Source organism: Thrips palmi, unplaced genomic scaffold (genome assembly GCF_012932325.1).
Source record: "Thrips palmi isolate BJ-2018 unplaced genomic scaffold, TpBJ-2018v1 HiC_scaffold_16, whole genome shotgun sequence".
Taxonomy (NCBI): Eukaryota; Metazoa; Arthropoda; class Insecta; order Thysanoptera; family Thripidae; genus Thrips; species Thrips palmi.
This window is the reverse complement of record NW_023144625.1, coordinates 1,739,017-1,763,019: the sequence shown is the minus strand read 5'-3', so window position 1 is coordinate 1,763,019 and position 24,003 is coordinate 1,739,017. Positions and strand designations below refer to the sequence as shown.

The window sequence follows — 24,003 nt, the reverse complement described above, 5'->3', positions numbered from 1 at the left end:
TGCTTTACACATTTTCGCCTTCGCACGCAAATATAAGTGCAGTTTGAGATCCCCCACTGAATGCATCGGTTATCAAAAAATAATGACAGATTAAGTTTTTTTTACCCTTCAAGGATAACACGACCAAATACAACAGCTGCTACTTTCCACAACCTTTACCCCATTCCACAATTTTTATTGAAACATTTTATTTTTACATAATATCTTGTGCATTTATTTTTCAGTAATTTTGTTCGCCTGGGTGAGCACAACATCGAGACATCTCCTGATTGCCAATATGACCACGCAGCAAAAAGTACCTTTTGTGCAGACAAGGCCATTGATTACACGGTGGAAATGGAAATCGTCCATGAAGACTACAATCCCCGCAATGTTACCAATGACGTTCTGCTTATCCGGCTCTCGACTGACGTTGTTTATACAGGTAAACGGCATGCACTTGTGCACCATCTGTAAAAAGTAAAACTGTTAAGTTGGGAGGAGCACTCCGTTTATGAAATACCAAAGTATTTATTTTAAAAAAAATAGAGGAGGGGCATGTATAGTAATGTTTGCTGCCCGTCCTGACACTTGTTGAACAGTCCTTTTAAGAAGGCAATGGACAAAGATTGTCGAAGATCAGACCGCGGAAGTGTCCCGGAAGTGTGCGTACGCAGGGGAAACCTGACACATCACATCTTTTCGTCCATGGCGATGACTAAAACGAAAATATAATGGGTCTTGATAGGTCAAGTAGCATTTTTCATTTATTATCTCCAGCTGTTCCTTCATTGTTCAGCCTAATTTCAATAAAGATAGGATAAAACTATTTTAGTCATAAAAAAAATATATTCCTTCAAAAAGCTCGTGTTTGTTTTTTGAGTATTCAAAGAATGGCAACTTTTTGACACAATTTGCCCTATATTTTACTTTTAAGGTAGCTTTTTTACACGTTTTTGGTTTTTTTGACTTGAATTTGTTTAAACGAAGGAAAATTAACCATAAGGTTGACATTTTGTCCCAAATTTAAAAAAAAACGAATTTTTTTTTTGACAGACCTCTTTAAATTATTTGGTCAAACCAAAATTGGTGAAGATCCTTTTGATCGGATAAGGTTGCCAATGGATCAGAACAATTACATTTTATCAAAATAAGAGAAATTAAATTTGGGGCTCCGGATAATCTTGCATTAAATGCCCTGGCTATCGTAAATAGAGTGCTTTTCGTTGCACACCAACCAACAATTTTCAGCCAGTTATCGGAACGCAGAAAAAGGAACTTCAATTCACGTACTCGATTTTGATTTTGGCAAAGCTTGGCGGCATCAGGAATGCATGTTAATTTCCCATACCCATGTTGGTGCTAAGACCATCTTACGGTAAAGAATGACAGAAAAAGTAGCAATATACTTCGGCAACTTTGGCCCGTACCGCACATTTGGGAATGTTTGAACTTCGCATTTTTTAATCCTAACGGGTTTTTAACTGGAGTTTGACGTGAAAATAAATGTTATTTTCGTCATAAGTACTCTGAAAAACATAAACATCAATGCAAAAACTCGATTAAAAAGATTGTTCAACATTTACCGAACTGGGATTCGAAGCCAGGTTCATACTTCCCTGATTGACTTGAAACTGGCTCTATTCGTTTTGTCTCCCTCCATGCCCTTCTAGCTGTACCCGTTGCCAAAATTCTCCTCAATCCCATGTAGACCATGATGCACCAACAGCAGTGCACGGACAGACGCACGCACAGCATGCATCCATTAAATCCATCAAAAATACCCCATAACCTGAAGATGACGGTCTGACTGACAGACTGGCGATAATAACAGGAAAAGTAGCGATATACATCGGCAACTTTGGCCCGTCCCGTTCATCAGGGAATGTGCGAATTTCGCCTATGTTTAACCCTGACGGGATAAAAAGCTTAGTCTGGGGTCAAAATAAATGTTATTTTCGTCATCAGCGCCCCCAAAAATATCAGAAACAATGCAAAAATTTAAATTAAAAGAATGTCCAAAATATACCCCACTGGGATTTGAACCCGGGTCCAAACTTCTCCGATTCGCTTGAAACTGGCACCGTTGGTTTTGTTTCGTCGCCCCGATTCCAAAAATACCCCTACATGCCCTCCTAGCTGTATCCGTCAAGAACCTATGTAGCCCCAATCCGACTGATTCACTCACTCACTGACTCACTCACTCACTCACTCACTCACTCATAGAAATGTTTAGGGTCAAGGGGTGGTCGTAGAGACTTGCGGTTTTTTCCATTCGATTCCAAATTTAATGGGAAAATTGGAAAAAATCCGAAAAGTTCAAAATTCCTTACCGTTTCCGAGCAAACTTACTTAATCTTCAAAAAAAAGGACCGACCGACTGAAAATTTTTTTTTCGCCCTATCGGTAGGTCTGGTCGAGACATTTTCGAAACTGTGCCGCAATCGGGTCCCCGTCACCGGCAACATCCTAAAAACGCTATATAAAAAATATAACAAGGTAGGTTTACGCCAGACCGCGTCTTGTCGTAACAGGCTTCGCGATGTCTCGCTGCCTGTTCCTCCAATCCACGCCTGGCGTACCTACCTTGGCCTGCGGCGCTAGCCTGCCTGCGGCAGGCAATGGCTTGTCCATTGTCGGTTATTTTTCAACTTGTTGAATGCTGGGGGGCTCCGCCCCCCAGTCCCGCCTACATTCTAAATAGAGTTGTTGTATCTACAGATAACATGATCTTGACCCTTGTCACTTTTTAACTGGTCGAGGCTGGGGGGATCCGCCCCCCAGACCCCCCTTTCTCCAGGACATAAGTGATCTATCTGCAGAAAACTCGATTTTCGCCGTTTTTTAGGTGTTATTCGGCTATAAAAACTGAACCAGTTGAGCTAGGATAGTGAAATTTCGCGTGTGCCGAGCCAAGGACATACCTAAAAAGTGTGCAAAATCTCACCGAGATCGGCCGAGCCGTTCAGGAGGAGTAGTGCGGACACACAGACACACAGACAGACAGACAGACAGAAAAAACTTTTCAACCCCACTGAAGTAACAGGCTTCGCTATCGCTCAGCCAAAAAAAAGCCTAAATTCAACAAAATCCACTCAATCTTCAAAAAAGGGGACCGACCGACTGAAATTTTTTATTCGCCTTATCGGTAGGTCTGGTCGAGACATTTCCGAAACTGTGCCGCAATCGGGTCCCCGTCACCGGCAACATCCTCAAAACGATAAAATAGGCCTAAATTCAACAAAATCCACTCAATCTTCAAAAAAGGGGACCGACCGACTAAAATTTTTTATTCGCCTTATCGGTAGGTCTGGTCGAGACATTTCCGAAACTGTGCCGCAATCGGGTCCCCGTCACCGGCAACATCCTAAAAACGCTATATAAAAATATAAAAATAGGCCTAAATTCATCAAAATCCACTCAATCTTCAAAAAAAGGGACCGACCGACTAAAAATTTTTATTCGCCCCACCGGTAGGTCTGGTCGAGACATTTCCGAAACTGTGCCCCAATCGGGTCCCCGTCACCGGCAACACCCTCAAAACGATTAAATAGGCCTAAATTTAACAAAATCCACTCAATCTTCAAAAAAGGGGACCGACCGACTAAAAATTTTTATTCGCCCCATCGGTAGGTCTGGTCGAGACATTTCCGAAACTGTGCCCCAATCGGGTCCCCGTCACTGGCAACATCCTGAAAACGATAAAATAGGCCTAAATTTAACAAAATTCACTCAATTTTCAAAAAAGGGGACCGACCGACTGAAAATTTTTATTCGCCCTATCGGTAGGTCTGGTCGAGACATTTCCGAAACTGTGCCACAATCGGGTCTCCGTCACCGGCAACATCCTCAAAACGATAAAATAGGCCTAAATTCAACAAAATCCACTTTATCTTCAAAAAAGGGGACCGACCAACTCAAAATTTTTATTCGCCCTTTCGGTAGGTCTGGTCGAGACCTTTCCGAAACTGTGCCGCAATCGGGTCCCCGTCACCGGCAACGTCCTCAAAATCATCAATCATCAAGAACCTATATAGCCCCAATCCGACTGACTCACTCACTGACTGACTCACTCACTCACTCACTCACTCACTCACTCACTCATAGAAATGTTTGGGGTCAAGGAGTGGTCGTAGAGACATGCGGTTTTTTCCATTCGATTCCAAATTTTATGGGAAAATTGGGAAAAATCCCAAAAGTTGTAAATTCCTAACCGTTTTCGAGCAAACCTACTTAATATTCAAAAAAGCGGACCAAATTCCTCACAGTTTCCGAGCAAACCCACTCAATCATCGAAAAAGGGGACCGACCGACTAAAAATTTTTATTCGCCCCATCGGTAGGTCTGGTCGAGACATTTCCGAAACTGTGCCGCAATCGGGTCCCCGTCACCGGCAACATCCTAAAAACGCTATATAAAAATATAAAAATAGGCCTAAATTCATCAAAATCCACTCAATCTTCAAAAAAGGGGACCGACCGACTAAAAATTTTTATTCGCCCCATCGGTAGGTCTGGTCGAGACATTTCCGAAACTGTGCCCCAATCGGGTCCCCGTCACCGGCAACACCCTCAAAACGATTAAATAGGCCTAAATTCAACAAAATCCACTTAATCTTCAAAAAAGGGGACCGACCGACTGAAAATTTTTATTCGCCCTATCGGTAGGTCTGGTCGAGACATTTCCGAAACTATGCCGCAATCGGGTCCCCGTCACCGGCAACACCCTCAAAACGATTAAATAGGCCTAAATTCAACGAAATCCACTCAATCTTCCAAAAAGGGGACCGACCGACTGAAAATTTTTATTCGCCTTATCGGTAGGTCTGGTCGAGACATTTCCGAAACTGTGCCGCAATCGGGTCCCCGTCACCGGCAACACCCTCAAAACGATTAAATAGGCCTAAATTCAACAAAATCCACTCAATCTTCAAAAAAGGGGACCGACCGACTGAAAATTTTTATTCGCCCTATCGGTAGGTCTGGTCGAGACATTTCCGAAACTGTGCGTCAATCGGGTCCCCGTCACATGCAACATCCTCAAAACGATTAAATAGGCCTAAATTCAACAAAATCCACTCAATCTTCAAAAAAGGGGACCGACCGACTGAAAATTTTTATTCGCCCTATCGATAGGTCAAGTCGAGACATTTCTGAAACTATGCCGCAATCGGGTCCCCGTCACCGGCAACGTCCTCAAAAATATCAATCAAGAACCTTTAAAGCCCCTAAATCCGACTGAGTCCCTCACTCACTTTTTTTGGGGTCAAGGAATAGTCGTAGAGACTTAAGGTTCTTTCCATTCGATTCCAAATTTTATGGGAAAATGGGATAAAATCCCAACAGTTGAAAATTCCTCACCGTTTTCGAGCAAACCTACTCAATCTTCTAAAAAGGGGACCGACTGACTGAAAATTTTTATTCGCCCCATCGGTAGGTCTGGTCGAGAATTTCCGAAACTGTGCCGCAGTCGGGTCCCCGCCACCGGCAATGGGGTAAATAATCATCAATCATCAAGAGCCTATATAGCCCTAATCCGACTGACTGACTCACTGACGCACTCACTCACTCACTCACTCCTAGAAATGTTTAGGGTCAAGGGGTGGTCGTAGAGACTTCCATTCACCTCTATACTTGTCAAAGTAGTCTTCAATATTTTCCGGACCTTGTATGCACCCATTAACTGCCACAGTAGCCAAAGCAATACAAGCTATCTATTTGGGCAGTAAAAGTATAGCTTAATTATATGGTCGAAAGTTGTTAAATAGACCTTTCAAAGAAGCAGTACATTTACTTCCTTGGAAAATTTGCCTTTGGTCACCTTGGACGTACTGAAAATACTTCGGCACGCGCCCCACACATGCGGGGGTCTGGAAGCGGAGCCCCCAGCGAGCAGCGCGAGTCAAGAACCTATATAGCTCTAATCCGACTGACACTGACTGACTCACTCTCTCATAGAAATGTTTGGGGTCAAGGGGTGGTCGTAGAGACTTGCTGTTTTTTCCATTCACCTCTTTCCTTGTCAAAGCAGTCTTCAATATTTTCCGGACCTTGTATGCACCCATTGACTGCCACAGTAGCCAATGCAATACAAGCTATCTATTTGGACAGTAAAAGTAGCTTAATTATATGGTTAAAAGTTGTTAAATAGACCTTTCAAAGAAGCAGTACATTTACTTCCTTGGAAAATTTGCCTTTGGTCACCTTGGACGTACTGAAAATACTTCGGCACGCGCCCCACACACGCGGAGGTCTGGGGGCGGAGCCCCCAGCGAGCAGCGCGAGTACTGTTATATGCCCGTTCCTCCGTCATTTTTTTTTACAAGAAATACACCGGACGGGTTAAAAAATGCGAATGATTGATACACTGACGACAATTTGTTATTTCACTGAAATATGTTGATCTGATTGTTGAAATGCTAAAGAAGTCATTACACTCGGCCATTTTGTGCACCGGCAGATTTCATCAAACCTCTGTGTTTACCCGAAATTGAAGAGGTCCTGCCATTCCCTGAAGTTGGTGCGCTTCTTACCGTAGTAGGATGGGGAAGATCTCGGGAAGGTAAGTAACAATGTTTAAAGTGTATTTATTACCTGCGCTGCGAGGTCTATTTGGAGTCAGAGATAGTTTTTGCAAAATAAAGAAACCGAAAACGGGATCATTGGTTAGAGCGCTGGATTTACTAGGAAAAAATAATTACCAGGCAGACTCTTAGATTGTTTCAGAGTCTGCGTGGGTCTGGTTTCCCCTGGCCCGCGAAGGCTGCAGCGTTCACCCTTCGAAGCAGTGGTAAAGAAAAAGGTTCTGGAGCGCTCCTGTGTGAGAGCGCGTCAATAGAAGTGCTCCGATTGGGATAAATGGGAGACTTGGAGACGTTCACAAAAACGATTTTGCCTTTAACCACAGCGATTTTGGAGTCAAAGTTAATCAAAAAGTGGTGTCTCGGAAATCTACTGATTTTGCAGACTTTGGGCGGCCACTGTGTCCACTCTTATTGCCGTAAAAGGCCTCCCACCACGCCCTAGTACCCTTGTAAAAAAGAAAATATATGGAAGATATGTGTCAATATATGACTCCATGTGTTTCATGCATTGTCAATATAATTGTATCTTGCTTGATATATTTTAAATTATCTTCCGCAATAATTGGTTTTTATGTTGGGGATAAGACAGAAAAGCATATCAGAGCGATTCTCACGTTTCAGGATAGTTTTGACGTCTCTGATTTGCCGAAAGTGAGAAGTATCCAATTAAGTTTTTCTGATTATTGGGGTCCTGAATGATGCTAGTGTTATGGAAATGGTATTTGTAAAAAAGACCTTGTACTACCTTCCAAAAAACATGAGCTTTAAGGTATTCTCATACGTTTTCGCGGGTGTTTTGATCACGAAAATTACGTCATCACGGAAGTTACGAAGTGTAGAAATCAGCTTAAACGGCTGACTCGGGCTGGCTGTGGCTTACAAGACGTTCCAGGGTCAAATGATACTCTAAGCCCGACATTGAAGCGGAAAATTTTTTCACCTAGTGCTGGTGCAACATTGGGTTAAGGGTGCTACGGAAGTTACGGGGAATTAGTGATACACGCCATTTTTTAACGCTCTAGCCCGCTTTGAGACTGGATAGCGCATCTTAGATTTCAACGACCCAAGCAATTATATCCCAGGGACTTCACTTTGATAGTGTTTGTAATGGAAAATTAAAAGTTTGGCTTAGGGAGAGGTCCAGAGCAGCCTTTTCGAAATTTGTGTAGCGAAATTAAATATGCGGTGGACATTTTTTGTTGCAGCGTAAGTACTTTTGAAAGAAGTCAGGCGTATTGGTCTTCGGTTCAAATTAGCTCGATACATGCCAGGCTTCGAATCCCCATCGACTGTTGGCAGCATTTTCGAACCACACCGCCATACTGAGGGCGGAAAGTTCGAGTATATTCTCTTGGGACAATCACGGAAGTTACATTTAGGATATTCCAAACGCTAGGCAGACCAATCCAACGCACGTGAACTTTTCGAAATTTGTGCGTTTAGTGGGAAATGGCCCTCCCTAACATCAGAAACAAACCCCATGTCGATATCTGCGCTCGTTTGCGCACAGTAGTCAGAAGAAACGAAACTTTCCCGAAACGTGAGATTAGCTCTTCAGATATCTGCAATGCTAACGGCGTTTTGTGCTACAAACTGGAAACCAGCGGTTCTAGACTAATTCGACCCCGCAGCAGACAAATCGCCCAGTTACTAAGCTTGATGTATCCATTTAAGTGGAGGTTCAACTAAAAATTGGGGCATTCCATGCCAGTCCGACCACTTTCGTAGGTCACTATCTCGGAATTCGATGCAACTTTTTTTCCAAGTAGTACTTCATGAGAAAACATGCTGTGCAAAATTTCAGGCCGATCGGACCAGTAGTTCCTGAGATATGGGCTTTTCAATTTTTGCCTAAACTATTGTTTGAGTGGTTTGGGTGAAATTGCAAGTTTCCACATTTTCCGTCCGCGCTATGTTGCTAATGGAGCTATGGCGTTTCTGAAGATGTTTTCTTGAAGGGAAAACTATAAGGATTCAGAATCTGTAATCGAATTTGAGATCCGAGTCCCAAAAAGGGGCTAAAAATGGCAAAAATCACAAAATTTTCGTTTTTTTACACAATTTTCAAACTTATAATTTCCCTATGTCCATATCGTAAAAACCAAAATCTAGTAGCGCAAAATGTAGATCAAGACGTGCCCTATCGAACTGCGAGACGAAAAATGGTGGGTATGGGTCTAACTTCAGAGCTACAGCCTCTCAAAAATTGTGTTTTAGACCTAAAATTCCAATTTTGCTAAACGTGGTCTGCAGTTACTTTCCTTCCGACCCATCCTAGGCCATGGGTTTTCCGAATTATGAACCAGAGCCTATTTATGACTATCGTAGAGCCCGAGAAGTCCCGAGGACAGGCCTGGTTTTGGGAAAAATGACCGGTAATCCTCCTAGCCCCTGCAGGTTGGGCAACTCACCCGGCGCAAGTGCGTCGAAACAAGTGTTGCCTACCGTCACACAGTAGGCGGAAACACCACTTTCGACGCGAAAAAGTCCAAATGTAAAAAGTTAAGTGAGTGATCAAAACTTTACCTAGGATGTTCAAAAAACTATGCAGAATTCGAATCCAGCATCGTTTTCCTGATAGAGAGCTTCATTTATCCTCAGGAAGGCTTGAAAGTCAAAGTTTCCATTTTTCTGTCAATTTGCCTTAAAATATAGTGGACTTTGTAATTAATTTGTGCCTTTCATTGTTCACGTAAAGAAAAACTGAGCACACGTGCGTCTAGAGCACTTTTTAGCGATTCCAAAACCGGTCTTGGATTGTATTTTTGCCAACAAATGACTTATCTGCAGCCATTTTAGTGGAAGGCGGCACAAAAATCGTGATATTTTAGTCTCATTGGGCGGCATTAAAAGCCCTACAGAGCCCCAACTCCGCACAAGGCTGAATCGAAAGAAAAAAGTGTCCCCTTCACGATGGGGCAAAAACTAGCCACTTTTAGCCACTGTGCCCTTTTAGGCAGCCTAATTTCTATCTGATAAACAGCGCAAAAAAGCAGTTATTCGACATTTCATCGCGCGCGCGCGCGCGGTGCTTCGCCTGGCTGTAAGTCTATCATTTCTCATTTAAACCTGTGGCATGCGCTGACATTGTTTGTTTGTCTTGTCAAACCGAATCCATTTCTATAAAGAAATTTTGATTTGGACAATTTTGAAAATTCACTCCAACCCCTTGGAATTATAAATAAGGCATTCCATTGGATTAAAAGACAGATTTCAATGAAGTTGTATTTAAAAGAATGAAAGACGTGTTTAACGACACTCAGAACCCACGGGTTCAAAATTTCAGGCTTGAAGTGCAAAAATAAGAGTTTTTCGCGTGGAAAGTGGTGTTTCCGCCCACTGTGCGTCAACGGGGGTAACTTGGGACACCAGGGGTAACTTGGGACAGTGTGCCCTGTACAGCTTGTTGGTGCTGCCATTCAGCGACGGGGGTTCCTAGCGTCAAACCCGTGGCAGGGTTTTGTTTCAGAGCCCTCAGGGCATGTACGGAAAGGTGGGAGAGGTGCATAACATCACAATTAGTATTTGAGAAACGAGAAACTAGATAATGGGGTTTTCGACAAAATTTGTCAATCATTGACAAGTTGACCCTAGTGCAAGGAGTGAAATGCAGATATGGCCGATTAGTCTCTCTAGGTTGTTAGATCATACACAGACAATAACGTTCGCAAAAGGGCGTTGATAATAGTTTCCCCTTCTTCGGCCCAGAATGCAATTTATCAAAAATCAAAATTTTACGGGGAAACTTGGGACAGTCTTTTCCTCATGTTTCCAGCAGTCCTAGCCTTCTAGGCGTTGACTGGTTCGGTCCCTGACATAACTTAAACTTCGGATTTTACGCTGATGATGGAATGAGATGCCTTGCTTTGCAGTTTTGTCTTCTGGTAATCCATATTTTGAAATTTTCAGAAAATGCTTGGATAATACCAGTAGAAAAGAGAGTTCCACGTAGAGCCCTAGATATAGTCCAATATCGGTCCTACGATAGTTCCTAGGTCTGAATTCTAAGTCTACATGTTGTGACTTAAATTTATTACATCCATTTACATCAATGGGTGCATGGGAATGTAGCTAATTACCTACTGTCTCAAGTTACCCCCGGTCATAGGGAAACTTGGGACACTCTTTCGAGACCGCTGGGAAACGATATAATCGAGGCAAATGAACCAGACAAGCATGAAATCATGGGGAAGGGGTCAAATTTTAACATAGTTAGGATCCATTGGTCTGGGTTGACAATCTTGCCCCTGGCGTTCAAAAAACGTGAAAAAGTGTCCCAAGTTACCCTTGTTGACGGAACATTCCAGGCGCTTGGCTTCGCAAACCTCTGCCTTGCGATGAACGAGGGTGCCCCCTTCCCCCAACCCATACACACACCTACACAGACATTCACCACCACTACCACGGGGTGTGCAACGATACCGAACAGTGAACGGTGCTACACTGTCCTTCGAAGTGTGGTACAGACTACAGATTGTGTGTGGTGGGTGCAAAACTGTGGTAACCCAAATTTACCACACGTGATGATGCCGTCAATACCTCTTAAAATCAGTGGTCAGCAAAGTACCACATAAAATTCATTCATTCACACAGCGGGTGGAAACTCCGTAGGGGCGGCTGGGACCAAGTCTCGAGCGGCTCGCCACGGCCCGGCCGCGGCTCGGTCGCGACCAGCAGAAGACACGACCGGGACGCACTGATACACATTTCAGCCTGCCTGCCTATTTTACGAACCTATTTCGAAAATCCGGGAATGCTAAGCCACAATTTAAAGTCCAAGGAATCCTCCTCAATCGTTATTTTTTCTATAAAAGCAGTTCTTGTGGGAAAATAACTCATTGAAACTTTTCCGGGGGACGGGAGAGGACCGACCCGTCACCACAAAACTGAACAAAACCCGTATTTAGAGACATCCCACTGCCCTACATGAAGCGTAGCGAAGTTTCGTTACACTTTTTTCTACTCAGTGCAATTGGTCAGCACTCACAAAGACTTACCCACAAGGAAATATCCACATTTGAACGACGAGCGTCCAGAATGGCGTCCAATAACCTTCGTACTTCCAAACCATTTTGATGATACAAATCACACTTATTTCTTGAAAAGATGCCTCCTACGCCACACTAAATTTCTTGCAGAATCTGATTCAAGTCGCGGATGCATAAATGGAGCCACAGATTATTGGATCGGACTCGATTAAGATGACGGTGAAGAGCAAAGCCATTCGAAGTGTTGTTTCGGCTCGCTGTCTGCTAGACCGGATGTTGTCGCGAGGATGGCAAATTCATAGTGCGGTTTGGATTTGTTTACATTTTCTCGTAGCAGACGTATGTGTGTGTGTGTGTCCGGTGTTCGCTGTGTTGTGCTCTGTGCTCTGTAATTCCTATTTTGCTATTTGATCAAGAGTTCTTCCCAGTGTACGTATTAAAGGAGGAAAACATTGGAAATGGCTTGTTTTAACAATGTATACCATCACCAGCCTTTGTTTCCAGGCTCCAAAATGAGTCAAGATCTATTTGCCGATGAAGAGGACAATGTAGATTTATTTGACACTACCGAGGATGCTGTCGAATTTAGTGGAATAAGTGGAAGTGGTACTTCGTCGTCGCCAGGTAGCCAGCAGTTACTTCAAACACCTGCTCCTACTCCAGCACCTGCTCCAGAACCAACCTCCTCCTCAAAACGTCAGGTATTATTTTCTTTTGTGTGTATTGTTTCTATATTTGATTGATTTTTTACTTATGCCTGAATCCCTTCGAATTCTGTTGGAGTATCCCTGCACTGTTTGTAAGAAGGTGCTCAAAACACTAAAAGGTTTCCAGGGGCACATTGCTCGTCATAGACCACTGAACCAGAGACCAGTACAACACGAGCATCGACAGTCAAAGCAGTTCCACCATCTAGTAAGGCACAGGTAAATCTCCATTAGAACTGCAGGAATCTAATAATTCCCATTTCCTAATCAGTTTTATTGTTTAGTCTTTCATAGTTTGCTTTTATTTTATTTGGATTGAATCCTTTCAGGCGGAAAAGCTTTATAATTGTACCGAGTGTAAGTCAAAATTAAAAACCAAAAGTGGGTTTGTGAGGCATTGTGCTGCCCATAAAATGAAAAGTGAGTGTTCATGAGTCTGCCTTTTAAATGAAAGATTCGGTTTAATTTATCTCATTTATTGTTTTATTGTTTACAGATGCTTTGAAACTTAGGCCAGCCCCTTCTGAATTTCTTTTGAGCTACCTTCCTGATATTATCAAGAAAATAATTTTGGCTTTTAAGGCTGAGCCAAGTGGTGGAAGCTCAAAAGCCTTGTTTCTGTCTCAGTTAATAGAAATGTCTGAAGATGACAAGTGGCTGAACTTTGTACAGGATTTAGGAAACTTCATATCTGGAATTGTGTTAGAAAAGCAGGCCAGAGTTTTACCTGCTAACCAGTACGAGGAAATGCAGAAGAAACTGAATTCCTATTTAAATGATAATATCGAGAACCTTGGGAACAAATTGAAGCAATTATGTCCAGTGGAAATTGATTGCTCCTTGGCTCAGCGCTTAGTGTTTCGAATTGCAACCAAACTGCTACAAGAAACACAGATATGGGCCATGCAAAAAATGAGACCCACTTTTACCGAAGAAGATTTAGTACTACAGCAAGAAATGAGTGAGTCTGAAGAGAAAAGCTTCTTGGGAGAAATAGGTGGCTTGCTAAGAAGTTTTTTTATGAAATCACTTCAGCAGTCCAACCAACAGAGTCAAATGCAGAACCAATGCATAAAAGAAACATTTGTTGATGGTCCTCATCCCATCAGTAGGTCTCAATTTCTGAAAAAAAAAACTAACTGGTTTTCTGGAGAAGATGAGTGCATTACAGTAAGTTACCATGCTGCCCACTTTTTTAAAAAAAATGAACTTGAAATAATACCAGCATCTGTGAATCCATGTAGCTCTGAGGAGGTAGTTGAAAATGTATTAGCTTTCCAAGAATTGTTGGACCACTGGTACCATTTGACAAAAGCCTACTTCTCAGAAGAAAATTCCCTTTTATTTCTGAGGAAGATAATAGCTTCATATGTCAAGTTGTCCGTTGTTTTTGAAGAGAAGAGAGGCAACAGATTAGAAGAAAAATCAGTGAGAGCATCCACAGCCCCACTCCGCACTCATCTTCAACACAATTTGTTGGAAAGGGAAGAAGAGGATGAAGATTTAATTTAGAAGATTCTTAATTCAATTAAAGAGCCAATACTGAAATATTTAATAAGCACATAAACATAATATTTGACATAGAAATAATTCCATTACTCTTTCTTAACTGACATGTTCAATCCTTTGACACAAATTGTATTATTATTTTAACATCTTGTAATAAAATGACTAAAAATTCTGACAAAATATTGTGTTATTTATATACAATTTCTAAAGCACACAACCCTAAGAAAGGATCAGGGGGCATACACTTTCATTCCTCATTCATTTGATCTTCTTGGTGCTTTTCTTGATTGTAAGGGAGTAGAATCCACTTCAAAATCTTTTCTCTTCGATACTGATGTATTTCCTTTCCGAGATGCCAGAGAAAGAGACCCTTGGGCATGTATGTTCATGCGATCATCATGAACATTTTTGAGAGTGGGGTTTCTATTGTCACCATGCTTTCTTCGTATTTTACCGAAGTACTGTTCCAATGGATCTTGATGAAAGACCCTTGCGCAGACAGATGGAGCTCCAACTACATCCAGCATGTACCGTATTGCGCCTGTGATTCCCTTCACAGTCACTTGCATGGCCCCCAAAGCTTGATGGCTTATAATCATACGGCTTCTTTCCTCATTAGTAAAAATCCCTGGTCTGTTGATAACTTCAGTCTTCCACTCTTCAAAGTAATTCAGAAATTCATCTTCTAAGAAATTAAGCCTTTCATCACTTGAGGATGTGAATGGAAATTTATCTGGATTATTCCCTTCCTTGGTCTCATCTCTTCCGTTCACACAATCAAAAAACCTATTCATTTTTCTAATGAATAGAACAAGTTCAGATGTGTCAAATGATTGTAATAACTCATGGCTTGACAGATCCTCAATGCAATTTCCTGTTGAGTTGCTGAAAACCTGAGTGGCCAGCAAGACAGTCATGCAACTAAAACTGGTTAGTTTTACATGTGCTTTAGTAAGTTTATGTCCTCTGAATTTTTGATCTTTGGTTGCTTCAAATAATGCCTCTATTACCTTCCAGGATAAGTACTGGTTGTTCTTCCATAATTTTCTTGTCTTCTTGTGTGCAAATGAATTTGCGAGGGCATTCCTTATAGCTTTCAATAAGTGTGGTGGGTCCAAGATGAAAAATAGTGGCCTTGACCCTCCAGCTAAATTCTTGGTGGCATAGCATTGACTCCACAATTTGTCAAGGCGTTCATGCATTAGAATGAATCTCCGATTAACAGAAGCACCATCAAATGTAAGAGTCAAAACTTTGATGTCAGATTCCTCTAGATGGTAAATTACTTCCCAGGTTCTATCGAAGAGCTGGCTGGCAGAAAGGTCATCCGTTGAAAAAATAGCCACCACATCTTTGACATCACTTGTGATGCCTTGGGCCATAAACACCAGCACTTTCTTTGCCAGTCTAGGCTTGTACGTTTTGCAGCTAATTTCATCCTGCATCCTCTTCAGTTCTTTTTCCACCCCGCTTAGTTTGGTATATCCAATGAGTTCTCCCGTTGACCGAGAAAAAACTAAGCCTGATCTAATATGCATCTCGTCAAACATAAGATTGACGTACCAGTGGTGATCTTCTCCTCCACATTTCATAATTTTTTCTTTGATTTGGTCTGTCAGTTCCTGCTGACAACCTTCTTGAGGCTCAATAAAGTGGCTGTAGTCAAATAGCCGTCTGCTAGAAGGCAATGTAAATATTTGACTTTCATTAATGAACTCGTACGCTGAGTCAGAGAGAGAATGTAAATACAGTGCCAAACGAATCAACATGGGGTGCCACCTCATTCCTCTTTTGTCGTTGAGAGACAAGATTTTCATCTGAGACACCCAGAACAGCCTCTGCAATGGAGTCATTTTATGCTGGTGCACCCTTAGTATAGAAGAAAGGTCATCATTCAGAACTTCATCAAGCTTTATTTGGAGAGAATCCAATCTTTTTTGTAAGCGATCAGCGCGCTTCTTTTCTTGCTTGTGCATATTTCGAAATTTGTTCTTCTTGGCTATAATTGCTTCTTTTGACAAGTCTACATCACGAAGCGTTGGACAGTCATCTGTTTCCTTCCTTCTTCTCAGCTTTTCTCTTTCAAATTTTTTAATTTGAGCTTGACAAGAGAAACAAATTTTACGGCCACCAGGGGAATTAATCAGATAGACACATTGTGCATTCCGAAAACATGGAGAGTCTACTGATGAGCTGTAATCCAAAAATCCTTTCGCTGATTCCCACATATCTTCATGTGAATCAATTCCTGCACAAACTTTGAATCCTTGAAGTCTTGTCACCAGCTCAAACAAATAATCAGCCAAACTGCCAATATTCTGGGGATCAGGAATGGTTTGACAATCAAAGACTACATTTTCTCTTGGAACAGGCATACCCTGCACAAACAAGCCAAGAGATCCATTGGTGTGGTCGTAGTAAATGCAGCTTTGGACAGCAGCATTTTTTGTGGTGTTGAGTTTCATCAGTCGCAAAACATTGTTTTCCAAAATTTCGGTCTGCCAACCTTTTGGCAGTAACAACTTTAAATTGTCCACTAAAGTTGAAACAAAGATCTGAAAAAAAAAAGATTATGATTTTTAATACAACAATATATAGATAAAAAATCTAAAATAATTGTAATGAGTAAATGAAAATCTCTCACATCAGGCTCCAAGGCTGATGGTTTTTCCTGAACTCCAGCATCAGGTTCTGAAGTTTCGGTTTCCTTGGTCTGATTAGTGTTTTCTTTGCTAAGAGTAGTTTCAGACTGTGTTGAAACATTAGAGTCTGATTCTGCCAGAGATGTGTCAAGGCCAGATGGAGAACTACCAGGAAATATCTGAAAGCAACCATTTATATAATTAATTGATCGTCAGTAAAGCAAATTAAAACAATCTACAAAATATTAAGAAGCACTCTTACCTTGGGGTCAACAGGAGGTTCATTCTGAATCCCAGCATCAGTAGTTTCTGAAGCCTTGGTATCTTTAATCTGTTTGGCACTAGTTTCACAGAGAGTAGTTTCACTCTGGCTTGAAAAATTAGAGTCTGATTCTGCCAGAGCTGTGACAAGAAGGCCAGATGCAGAACTGCCAGAAAATATCTGAAAGCATTTATTTGATTGATGATAATTATTAGTAAAGCAAATTAAAACAATATACTATAAATATTTAGAAACACTCTTACCCTAGAGTCAACAGGAGGATCATTCTGAATCCCTGCATCAATAGTTTCTGAAGCCTGGGTCTCTTTAGTCTGTTTGGCACTGGTTTCACATTGACTTGTTTCACTCTGACTTAAAATGTTTGAATCAGATTCAAACGGAGCTGTGATAGGAAGGCTAGGTGTAGAAAAATCAGGCGACATCTGGAATCAAATTTTTTCAGATAATTATAGAACTTACATTTCCGTAAATAGACAGAGCTGAAGATTTAGTATTTTGATTTAGTACTATGCAAAAAACAACTTACACCAATGTCAAAGTCTGACCAGTCCACACCTTCAAACACAGAGGGCTCAGTAATTTTTTCTTTACTTTCAGTGTTTGCTTGATTAGGTTCATCATTACTCTCGATAATTTTTTCTGTACTTTTAGTGTTTGCTTGATTTGGTTCATCATTACTCTCACTTTCAATCTCACTTTCACTTGTCATTCTATCTTCAATATTTATAAAACCAATCTAATGAGAATAAAGGGAGCATTAGTTCAGAGTAAATAGCACAAGATGCATAAAAGAATGATGAAAGAACGAATATGAACTTACTGTTCTGGGAGGCCGTTTTCTTTCACGTGATAAGAATGTTCTCCTTCTCTTTTTCTTTGGTACATTTAATTCAACCACATCAACCTGAAAATAAAACGATAATTTAATAATATATCAGCATTTCAAATATATTTCATTACAATCTCAATCATGAAATGAACTGGCTTACATCTTCATCACTCGAGTCTACTTGAAACTCTGATGCAGTAGTAGAAAAGTCTTCTTCAGAAGCTGAACAAAGGAGGTGAGCTTCACCAAGAGGCCTGCTACATTTTGTGGCATTCAGACTAGGATTCTGTCAAAAAAAAGAATAGAAGATGTCACATAAGTTCACACGAATATACTGGCAAGAGCTTTAAGTGAAATCTCACCATACTAGCATCTGCTTCGGAAGAAGCAGACTTATTAGATGAAGCGGAGGCACTTCTGCTGTCCTGTAAATCATAATAGCAAAGGTTTACCACCTTAATTTAATAAGTATTTAGAAACAAAGTTCATACATTGAACAACACTCCTAACCTGCTTCCAGGATCCTTTCCTCTTGCGGCCAATGCCACCGCCCCTCCTAATCCTTCCTCTAAATCCTCTGTTAGGGACCTGGGACAAAGATAAGTGATAAACTTTAGTAAATAAGACATACATTCAAAGACACAAAAAGAACAATTTATTAGACCCATCAGCCCAAACAAAGAAGATGAACAGAACGGTAAACATTTCATAGTATTTATAGAACCAAACTGTGATATAGAATAAAAGTAACACACCTCCTCTTCCTCATCTGAAGCCATTTCACAAATGATACGATTCCCAAGCAGTCACGTTTGAAATCGGTACAGACACGTACAATGCCGTGAGACGCACGGCACCGATGTAACCTCACACTGACGGCGCTGAAAGACAAACGTAAACAAATCCAAACCGCACTATGAATTTGCCATCCTCGCGACAACATCCGGTCTAGCAGACAGCGAGCCAAAACAACACTTCGAATGGCTTTGCTCTTCACCGTCATCTTAATCGAGTCCGATCCAATAATCTGTGGCTCCATTTATGCATCCGCGACTTGAATCAGATTCTGCAAGAAATTTAGTGTGGCGTAGGAGGCATCTTTTCAAGAAATAAGTGTGATTTGTATCATCAAAATGGTTTGGAAGTACGAAGGTTATTGGACGCCATTCTGGACGCTCGTCGTTCAAATGTGGATATTTCCTTGTGGGTAAGTCTTTGTGAGTGCTGACCAATTGCACTGAGTAGAAAAAAGTGTAACGAAACTTCGCTACGCTTCATGTAGGGCAGTGGGATGTCTCTAAATACGGGTTTTGTTCAGTTTTGTGGTGACGGGTCGGTCCTCTCCCGTCCCCCGGAAAAGTTTCAATGAGTTATTTTCCCACAAGAACTACTTTTATAGAAAAAATAACGATTGAGGAGGATTCCTTGGACTTTAAATTGTGGCTTAGCATTCCCGGATTTTCGAAATAGGGTAAGGTGCGCAGTGATGGCCACTTTTAGCGCACAGATGCGTCTTCCAACCGTTTACGAAGTCTCTCAATCGTCGTACCGTTTGGGACATTTTCAAGAGCATGCAAGAAGGATAGAGTAAAGGTTCTCCACTTAGAAAAGGAGCAAAATTTAACTCTGTCTTTTTGAAAAGAGTAACCAAAATTTCAGTGCAGTTTGCCCAGTGATGGCTACCCTTTGCTTTGTGATGGCCTGTGTCCTGCTCGGTGATGGCTAGTTTAGGTTTTGAGAGGGGAGTAGCTCTGCGCTTCCGTTTTTGACAGTAATCAGCGAGAAATAAAGTAAAAATTCCAAATCTGCGAAAGAAACGCTGCGATTACTGGTTTGATCTCAGCTCTACAAAATAAACAAATTATGTCAACGCAGCATTCGTTGCGCTGAGCCCGTGCGGCCGACGACGACAGCAACGAGACGAAATTTTTGCGGTGTTGTGTTGCTAATAGGTGAGGGTACAAAACCCCAAAAGCTCAGCTGTTTACCTTCTCCCGCGTGGATGAAAGGTCGGCGCAAAGTCCAAAGTGGCCATCACTGGTACCATGGCCATCACTGGGCACCTTACCCTAGGTTCGTAAAATAGGCAGGCAGGCTGAAATGTGTATCAGTGCGTCCCGGTCGTGTCTTCTGCTGGTCGCGACCGAGCCGCGGCCGGGCCGTGGCGAGCCGCTCGAGACTTGGTCCCAGCCGCCCCTACGGAGTTTCCACCCGCTGATTCACAGCACATATGTGGTCAGTCCTCCATACCTCATAAAAGGGTGGTCTTGACCAAGGTCTTGACCACGCAATACACGAGGTAACGGCAGGCCTGTACACCATTTTTTTGAGGGGGTATAATTCTAACTACATTTGTACGTGTGGCAGAATGAGATAACCACATTTTAGGTCTGACCCTAGCCACATGTGGTAAATTCACCACACTTTCGATCTTAGTGTAGTGCCAGCGCTCTTTCTCTCTCTCTCTCTCTCTCTCTTTGTCTCTCTCTCTCTCTCTCTCTCTCTCTCTCTCTCTCTCTCGCGCGCGCTTAAGGGCCGCTCCACTTGGCAGGGAAGGAACGTTTGTCCCAGGTGCCCATGATGGAAGCCTTGAACTTGAATAGGGTACTTCGGAGAAAACCTAGACCAGAAGTCAGCGACAGAACCGGATAAACAAATGAACGTCGCGCGGCCGTGCTGAGCGGAGGTGGGGGCCGGAATGGGCTAAGTGGGGGCAACGTGCGCGCGCCGCCTTCACTCCTACTCCGCTGATTTCGACCCCCTCCACCGCTCAGCACAGCCGCGCGACGCTCTTTTGTTTCTCCTGTTCTGTCGCTGACTTCCGGTCTAGGCTTTCTCCGAAGTACCCTATTAGAGGGGCTTGACCACCTGTGTTGACCTGGGATACGGAGGTGGGGAGACAAAATAAGTTAATAATTTTGTTTTCACATTTCTTTTAATCCTCTAAGTGGTTTTTGATTTTTATAATTAACCTTAAGAATGAAAAAAAAGCAAAATCATTCAGGGAGTAAGAATTACACCCCCTCAAAAAAATGGTGTACAAGCCTTTGATTTAGCCGTTACCTCATGTATTGCGTGGTCAAGACCACCCTTTTATGAGGTATGGAGGACTGACCTTACTGCCAATCCAATTGTGAGACAGTCTCACACTATTGCAAGCGAACCACGATGTCTCACGCTTACAAGCGTGAGCCATGCGTGTGCCACACTTGCAAGTGTGAGACACGGCATGTCTCACACTTACAAGCGTGAGACACGGTTTGTCTCATACTAACGAGCGTGGGTCCTGTGGCATTTAACCACAGGGAACCATAGGCAGTAAGTGTGGGACAAACCGTGTCTCACACTTTTAAATGTGAGACAAATGATGTCTCACGCTCGCAAGCGTGAGACATCGTGGTTCGCACTAAATAGTGTTAGACTGTCTCACACTTGGATTGGCAGTGCACATATGTGCTGTGAAGGAATGAATTTTATGTGGTACTTTGCTGACCACTGATTTTAAGGGGTTTTGACGACATCATCACGTGTGGTAAATTTGGGTAACCACAGTTTTGCACCCACCACACTGGTAAAACTAAAGCGTTTTCGCGGGGGGATCGATGTGAAGTTACTCGACCGAAAGTTTTTGAATCTGTTACTAGTCTGCCCGACTCGATGTATGCCAAATTCGGGGTCACTGGCTCAAACCGTTTGGCGGCTGGACAAAGTTCAGACTTTTCGTAACCTAACCTTCGCCGCAATGGTACCGGCCGGTCCAAAATGTTAACAGGCACCTACTATGGACCCTTGTGAACGACGCTGAGAAGGTCTGGTGTGAATCCATTGCACCGGCTCGGCACGGGGCCTGCCTTTGTCCGGCGGCGCGCGCGTTTTTCGAGGTGGCTAAAAAATCTTTTTGTTCGATGCGCGGTCACTTACGTTAGCGTTGTCCAATTCCGCTCATCGAGGGCTCAAAATTCAAGTTACGTTATGGCCTTTCAGAAAAACATGCCGTGGGTATCAAATTCGACCGAGTGAAACACCCTAGTGTAGGTGTATGGGTTGGGGGAAGGGGGCACCCTCGTTCATCGGAAGGCAGAGGTTTACGAAGCCAAGCGCCTGGAATGTAGGCAACACTTGTTTCGACGCACTTGCGCCGGGTGGGTTGCCCAACCTGCAGGGGCTAGGCCAGTCCTCGGGACTTCTCGGGCTCTACGATAGTCATAACTAGGCTCTGGTTCATAATTCGGAAGAGACGGACCATTTCTGCACGAAGAAACCCATGGCCTAGGATGGGGCGGAAGGAAAGTAACTGCAGAGCACGTTTAGCAAGATTGTAATTTTAGGTCTTAAACACAATTTTTGAGAGGCTGTAGCTCCGAAGTTAGACCCATACCCACCATTTTTCGTCTCGCAGTTCGATAGGGCACGTCTTGATCTACATTTTGCGCTACTAGATTTTGGTTTTTACGATATGGACATAGGGAAATTATAAGTTTGAAAATTGTGTAAAAATACCGAAAATTTTGTGATTTTTGCCATTTTTAGCCCCTTTTTGGGACTCGGATCTCAAATTCGATTACAGATTCTGAATCCTTATAGTTTTCCCTTCAAGAAAACATCTTTAGAAACGCCATAGCTCCATTAGCAACATAGCGCGGACGGAAAATGTGGAAACTTGCAATTTCACCCAAACCACTCAAACAACAGTTTAGGCAAAAATTGAAAAGCCCATATCTCAGGAACTACTGGTCCGATCGGCCTGAAATTTTGCACAGCATGTTTTCTCATAAAGTACTACTTGGAATAAAAGTCGCATCGAATTCCGAGATAGTGACCTTCGAAAGTGGTCGGACTGGCATGGATTGCCCCAAATGCTACTTTCTAAAGTAAAGGTACTATGAACTTTGTTTGATAGTGGATTGTTAGGACTATGTTAAGATAGCTTAAAAGAAATTTCAGATTTTTGATTCACCTTTTTAGGTTAAAACCACAATTTTTGACTAAAAAATGGTGTTGCGGGCAAAAATTCTTTACGCAAAGTTTTTTGAGTGAGCTGGTCACGTACAAGCCGAATGACTCATTTTACCCTAAAGAACAAATGGTGGCATACCCAACTCAAAATGTGAAGCCATTTCTAAAATAATACACGCTCAAAGGTAAAATTTTTAAAAATCATAAATTTTGCAATCTTTTAGTAACGTACAGCTCCGTGGAAGGAAATGGTGGGTCACATTTTGACCCGGATGCCAATGTTTGAAGCTAATATGTGGGTGAGAACCCACGCAAAATTTCAGCATGATAGTCTAAACCGTTTTGCGTAGGCGAACTTTTGAAGTCAAGAAGAATTATTTTCGAGAAAACAAGAGTCAAATTGGCAGAAAGAGAAATTCAAGAACACTCATTCTTCCAGACAATTAACACTTTAATACATGCTGTAAAACTTAGCATTAATTAGTCTTGGGTCTTTTTAGAAGAAAAGGAAGCTAAGAAAGCAATCATAATCAATAAAATAACATTTAACATCAAGACAGCGTCCCATACGCATCGCTATTTTTGGCCCAAACCTCAAAATAATTGGTTAGTGGTCTTTAAGGGTCAAACTGAGTCCCATTTAATAATAATATATTTTTTCGCACCTTTGACCGTTTTGACCTACTGTGTAGCGGCCGTTACTCTAAACTGTCAAAAGCTCAACCCTCATGGGTCACAAGCGTAAGTCGGGACGAAGTCCACAGAAGTGGCCGCTAGGTAGCGAGCATCGCATCAGGATCTTAATTTTTGATTTCTTATGTTTACTGGGTGAAGACTGAATGTCTGAAGTCTGGCGTAAACCTACCTTGTTATTCATCATCTCTCTAAAACTGAAAATGAGGCACATTTAGCTGATATAAGAGCAACGCATCGAAAAGTTACAGTACATCCACAAATGTTGAAATTCTTTGGCCCAGGCTCTTTCACCTTTACGTTCCGTTTTTTCTGTTTTTATGAATCTGTCTTATTTTGGCATGCGTGAGTTTCAGAAGAAGTATTCGCTCAAAACATCAGGAAATGCAAATAAGCCTCACAGTGACAGTGGGAAATGACACCTGAACCGTGCAAGCTTGTTATCTTCTTTAAAATTTCCACTTTTACAGGCCAAGAAGTAAACAATCTGAAACTCCAAGTTCGATTGCCGGTGTTCCTTTTCTCGGATTGCCGTGCCATCTATCGAACAAAGCGACGAGAGATATACTCTGACCTTCAGTTTTGTGCAGGCGGGCAAAAGAAGAAAGACTCTTGCGGTGGTGACAGTGGTGGTCCCCTCATGCGGCCTGTTTTAAGGGAGGGACGATTAAGGTGGGAAATCGTTGGAATAGTATCGTTCGGGCCTGGCGCATGTGCCTTAATCAACTTCCCCGGCGTCTATGTGAAAGTGGCGCACTATCTGCAGTGGATTCAAGACCGCATCCAGTTCTAACTGTTATGCAAACTCGAAATAAATTATCATTTCACCTTTGA

The 24,003-nt window shown here is 42.3% G+C and overlaps 1 protein-coding gene across 4 annotated transcripts; it reads left to right on the top strand.

Annotated features, from left to right (window-relative positions):
- Positions 1-224: 224 nt before the first annotated feature.
- Positions 225-24,003, top strand: LOC117642383 (melanization protease 1-like; the record flags this gene model as incomplete). Of its 4 annotated transcripts, none has more annotated exon segments than XM_034380484.1 (6): positions 225-424; positions 6,439-6,540; positions 12,055-12,251; positions 12,334-12,476; positions 12,587-12,677; positions 12,754-12,876. In XM_034380484.1, coding segments are annotated over 5 exon segments (685 nt in total), but the record flags the coding sequence as incomplete, so codon positions are not given.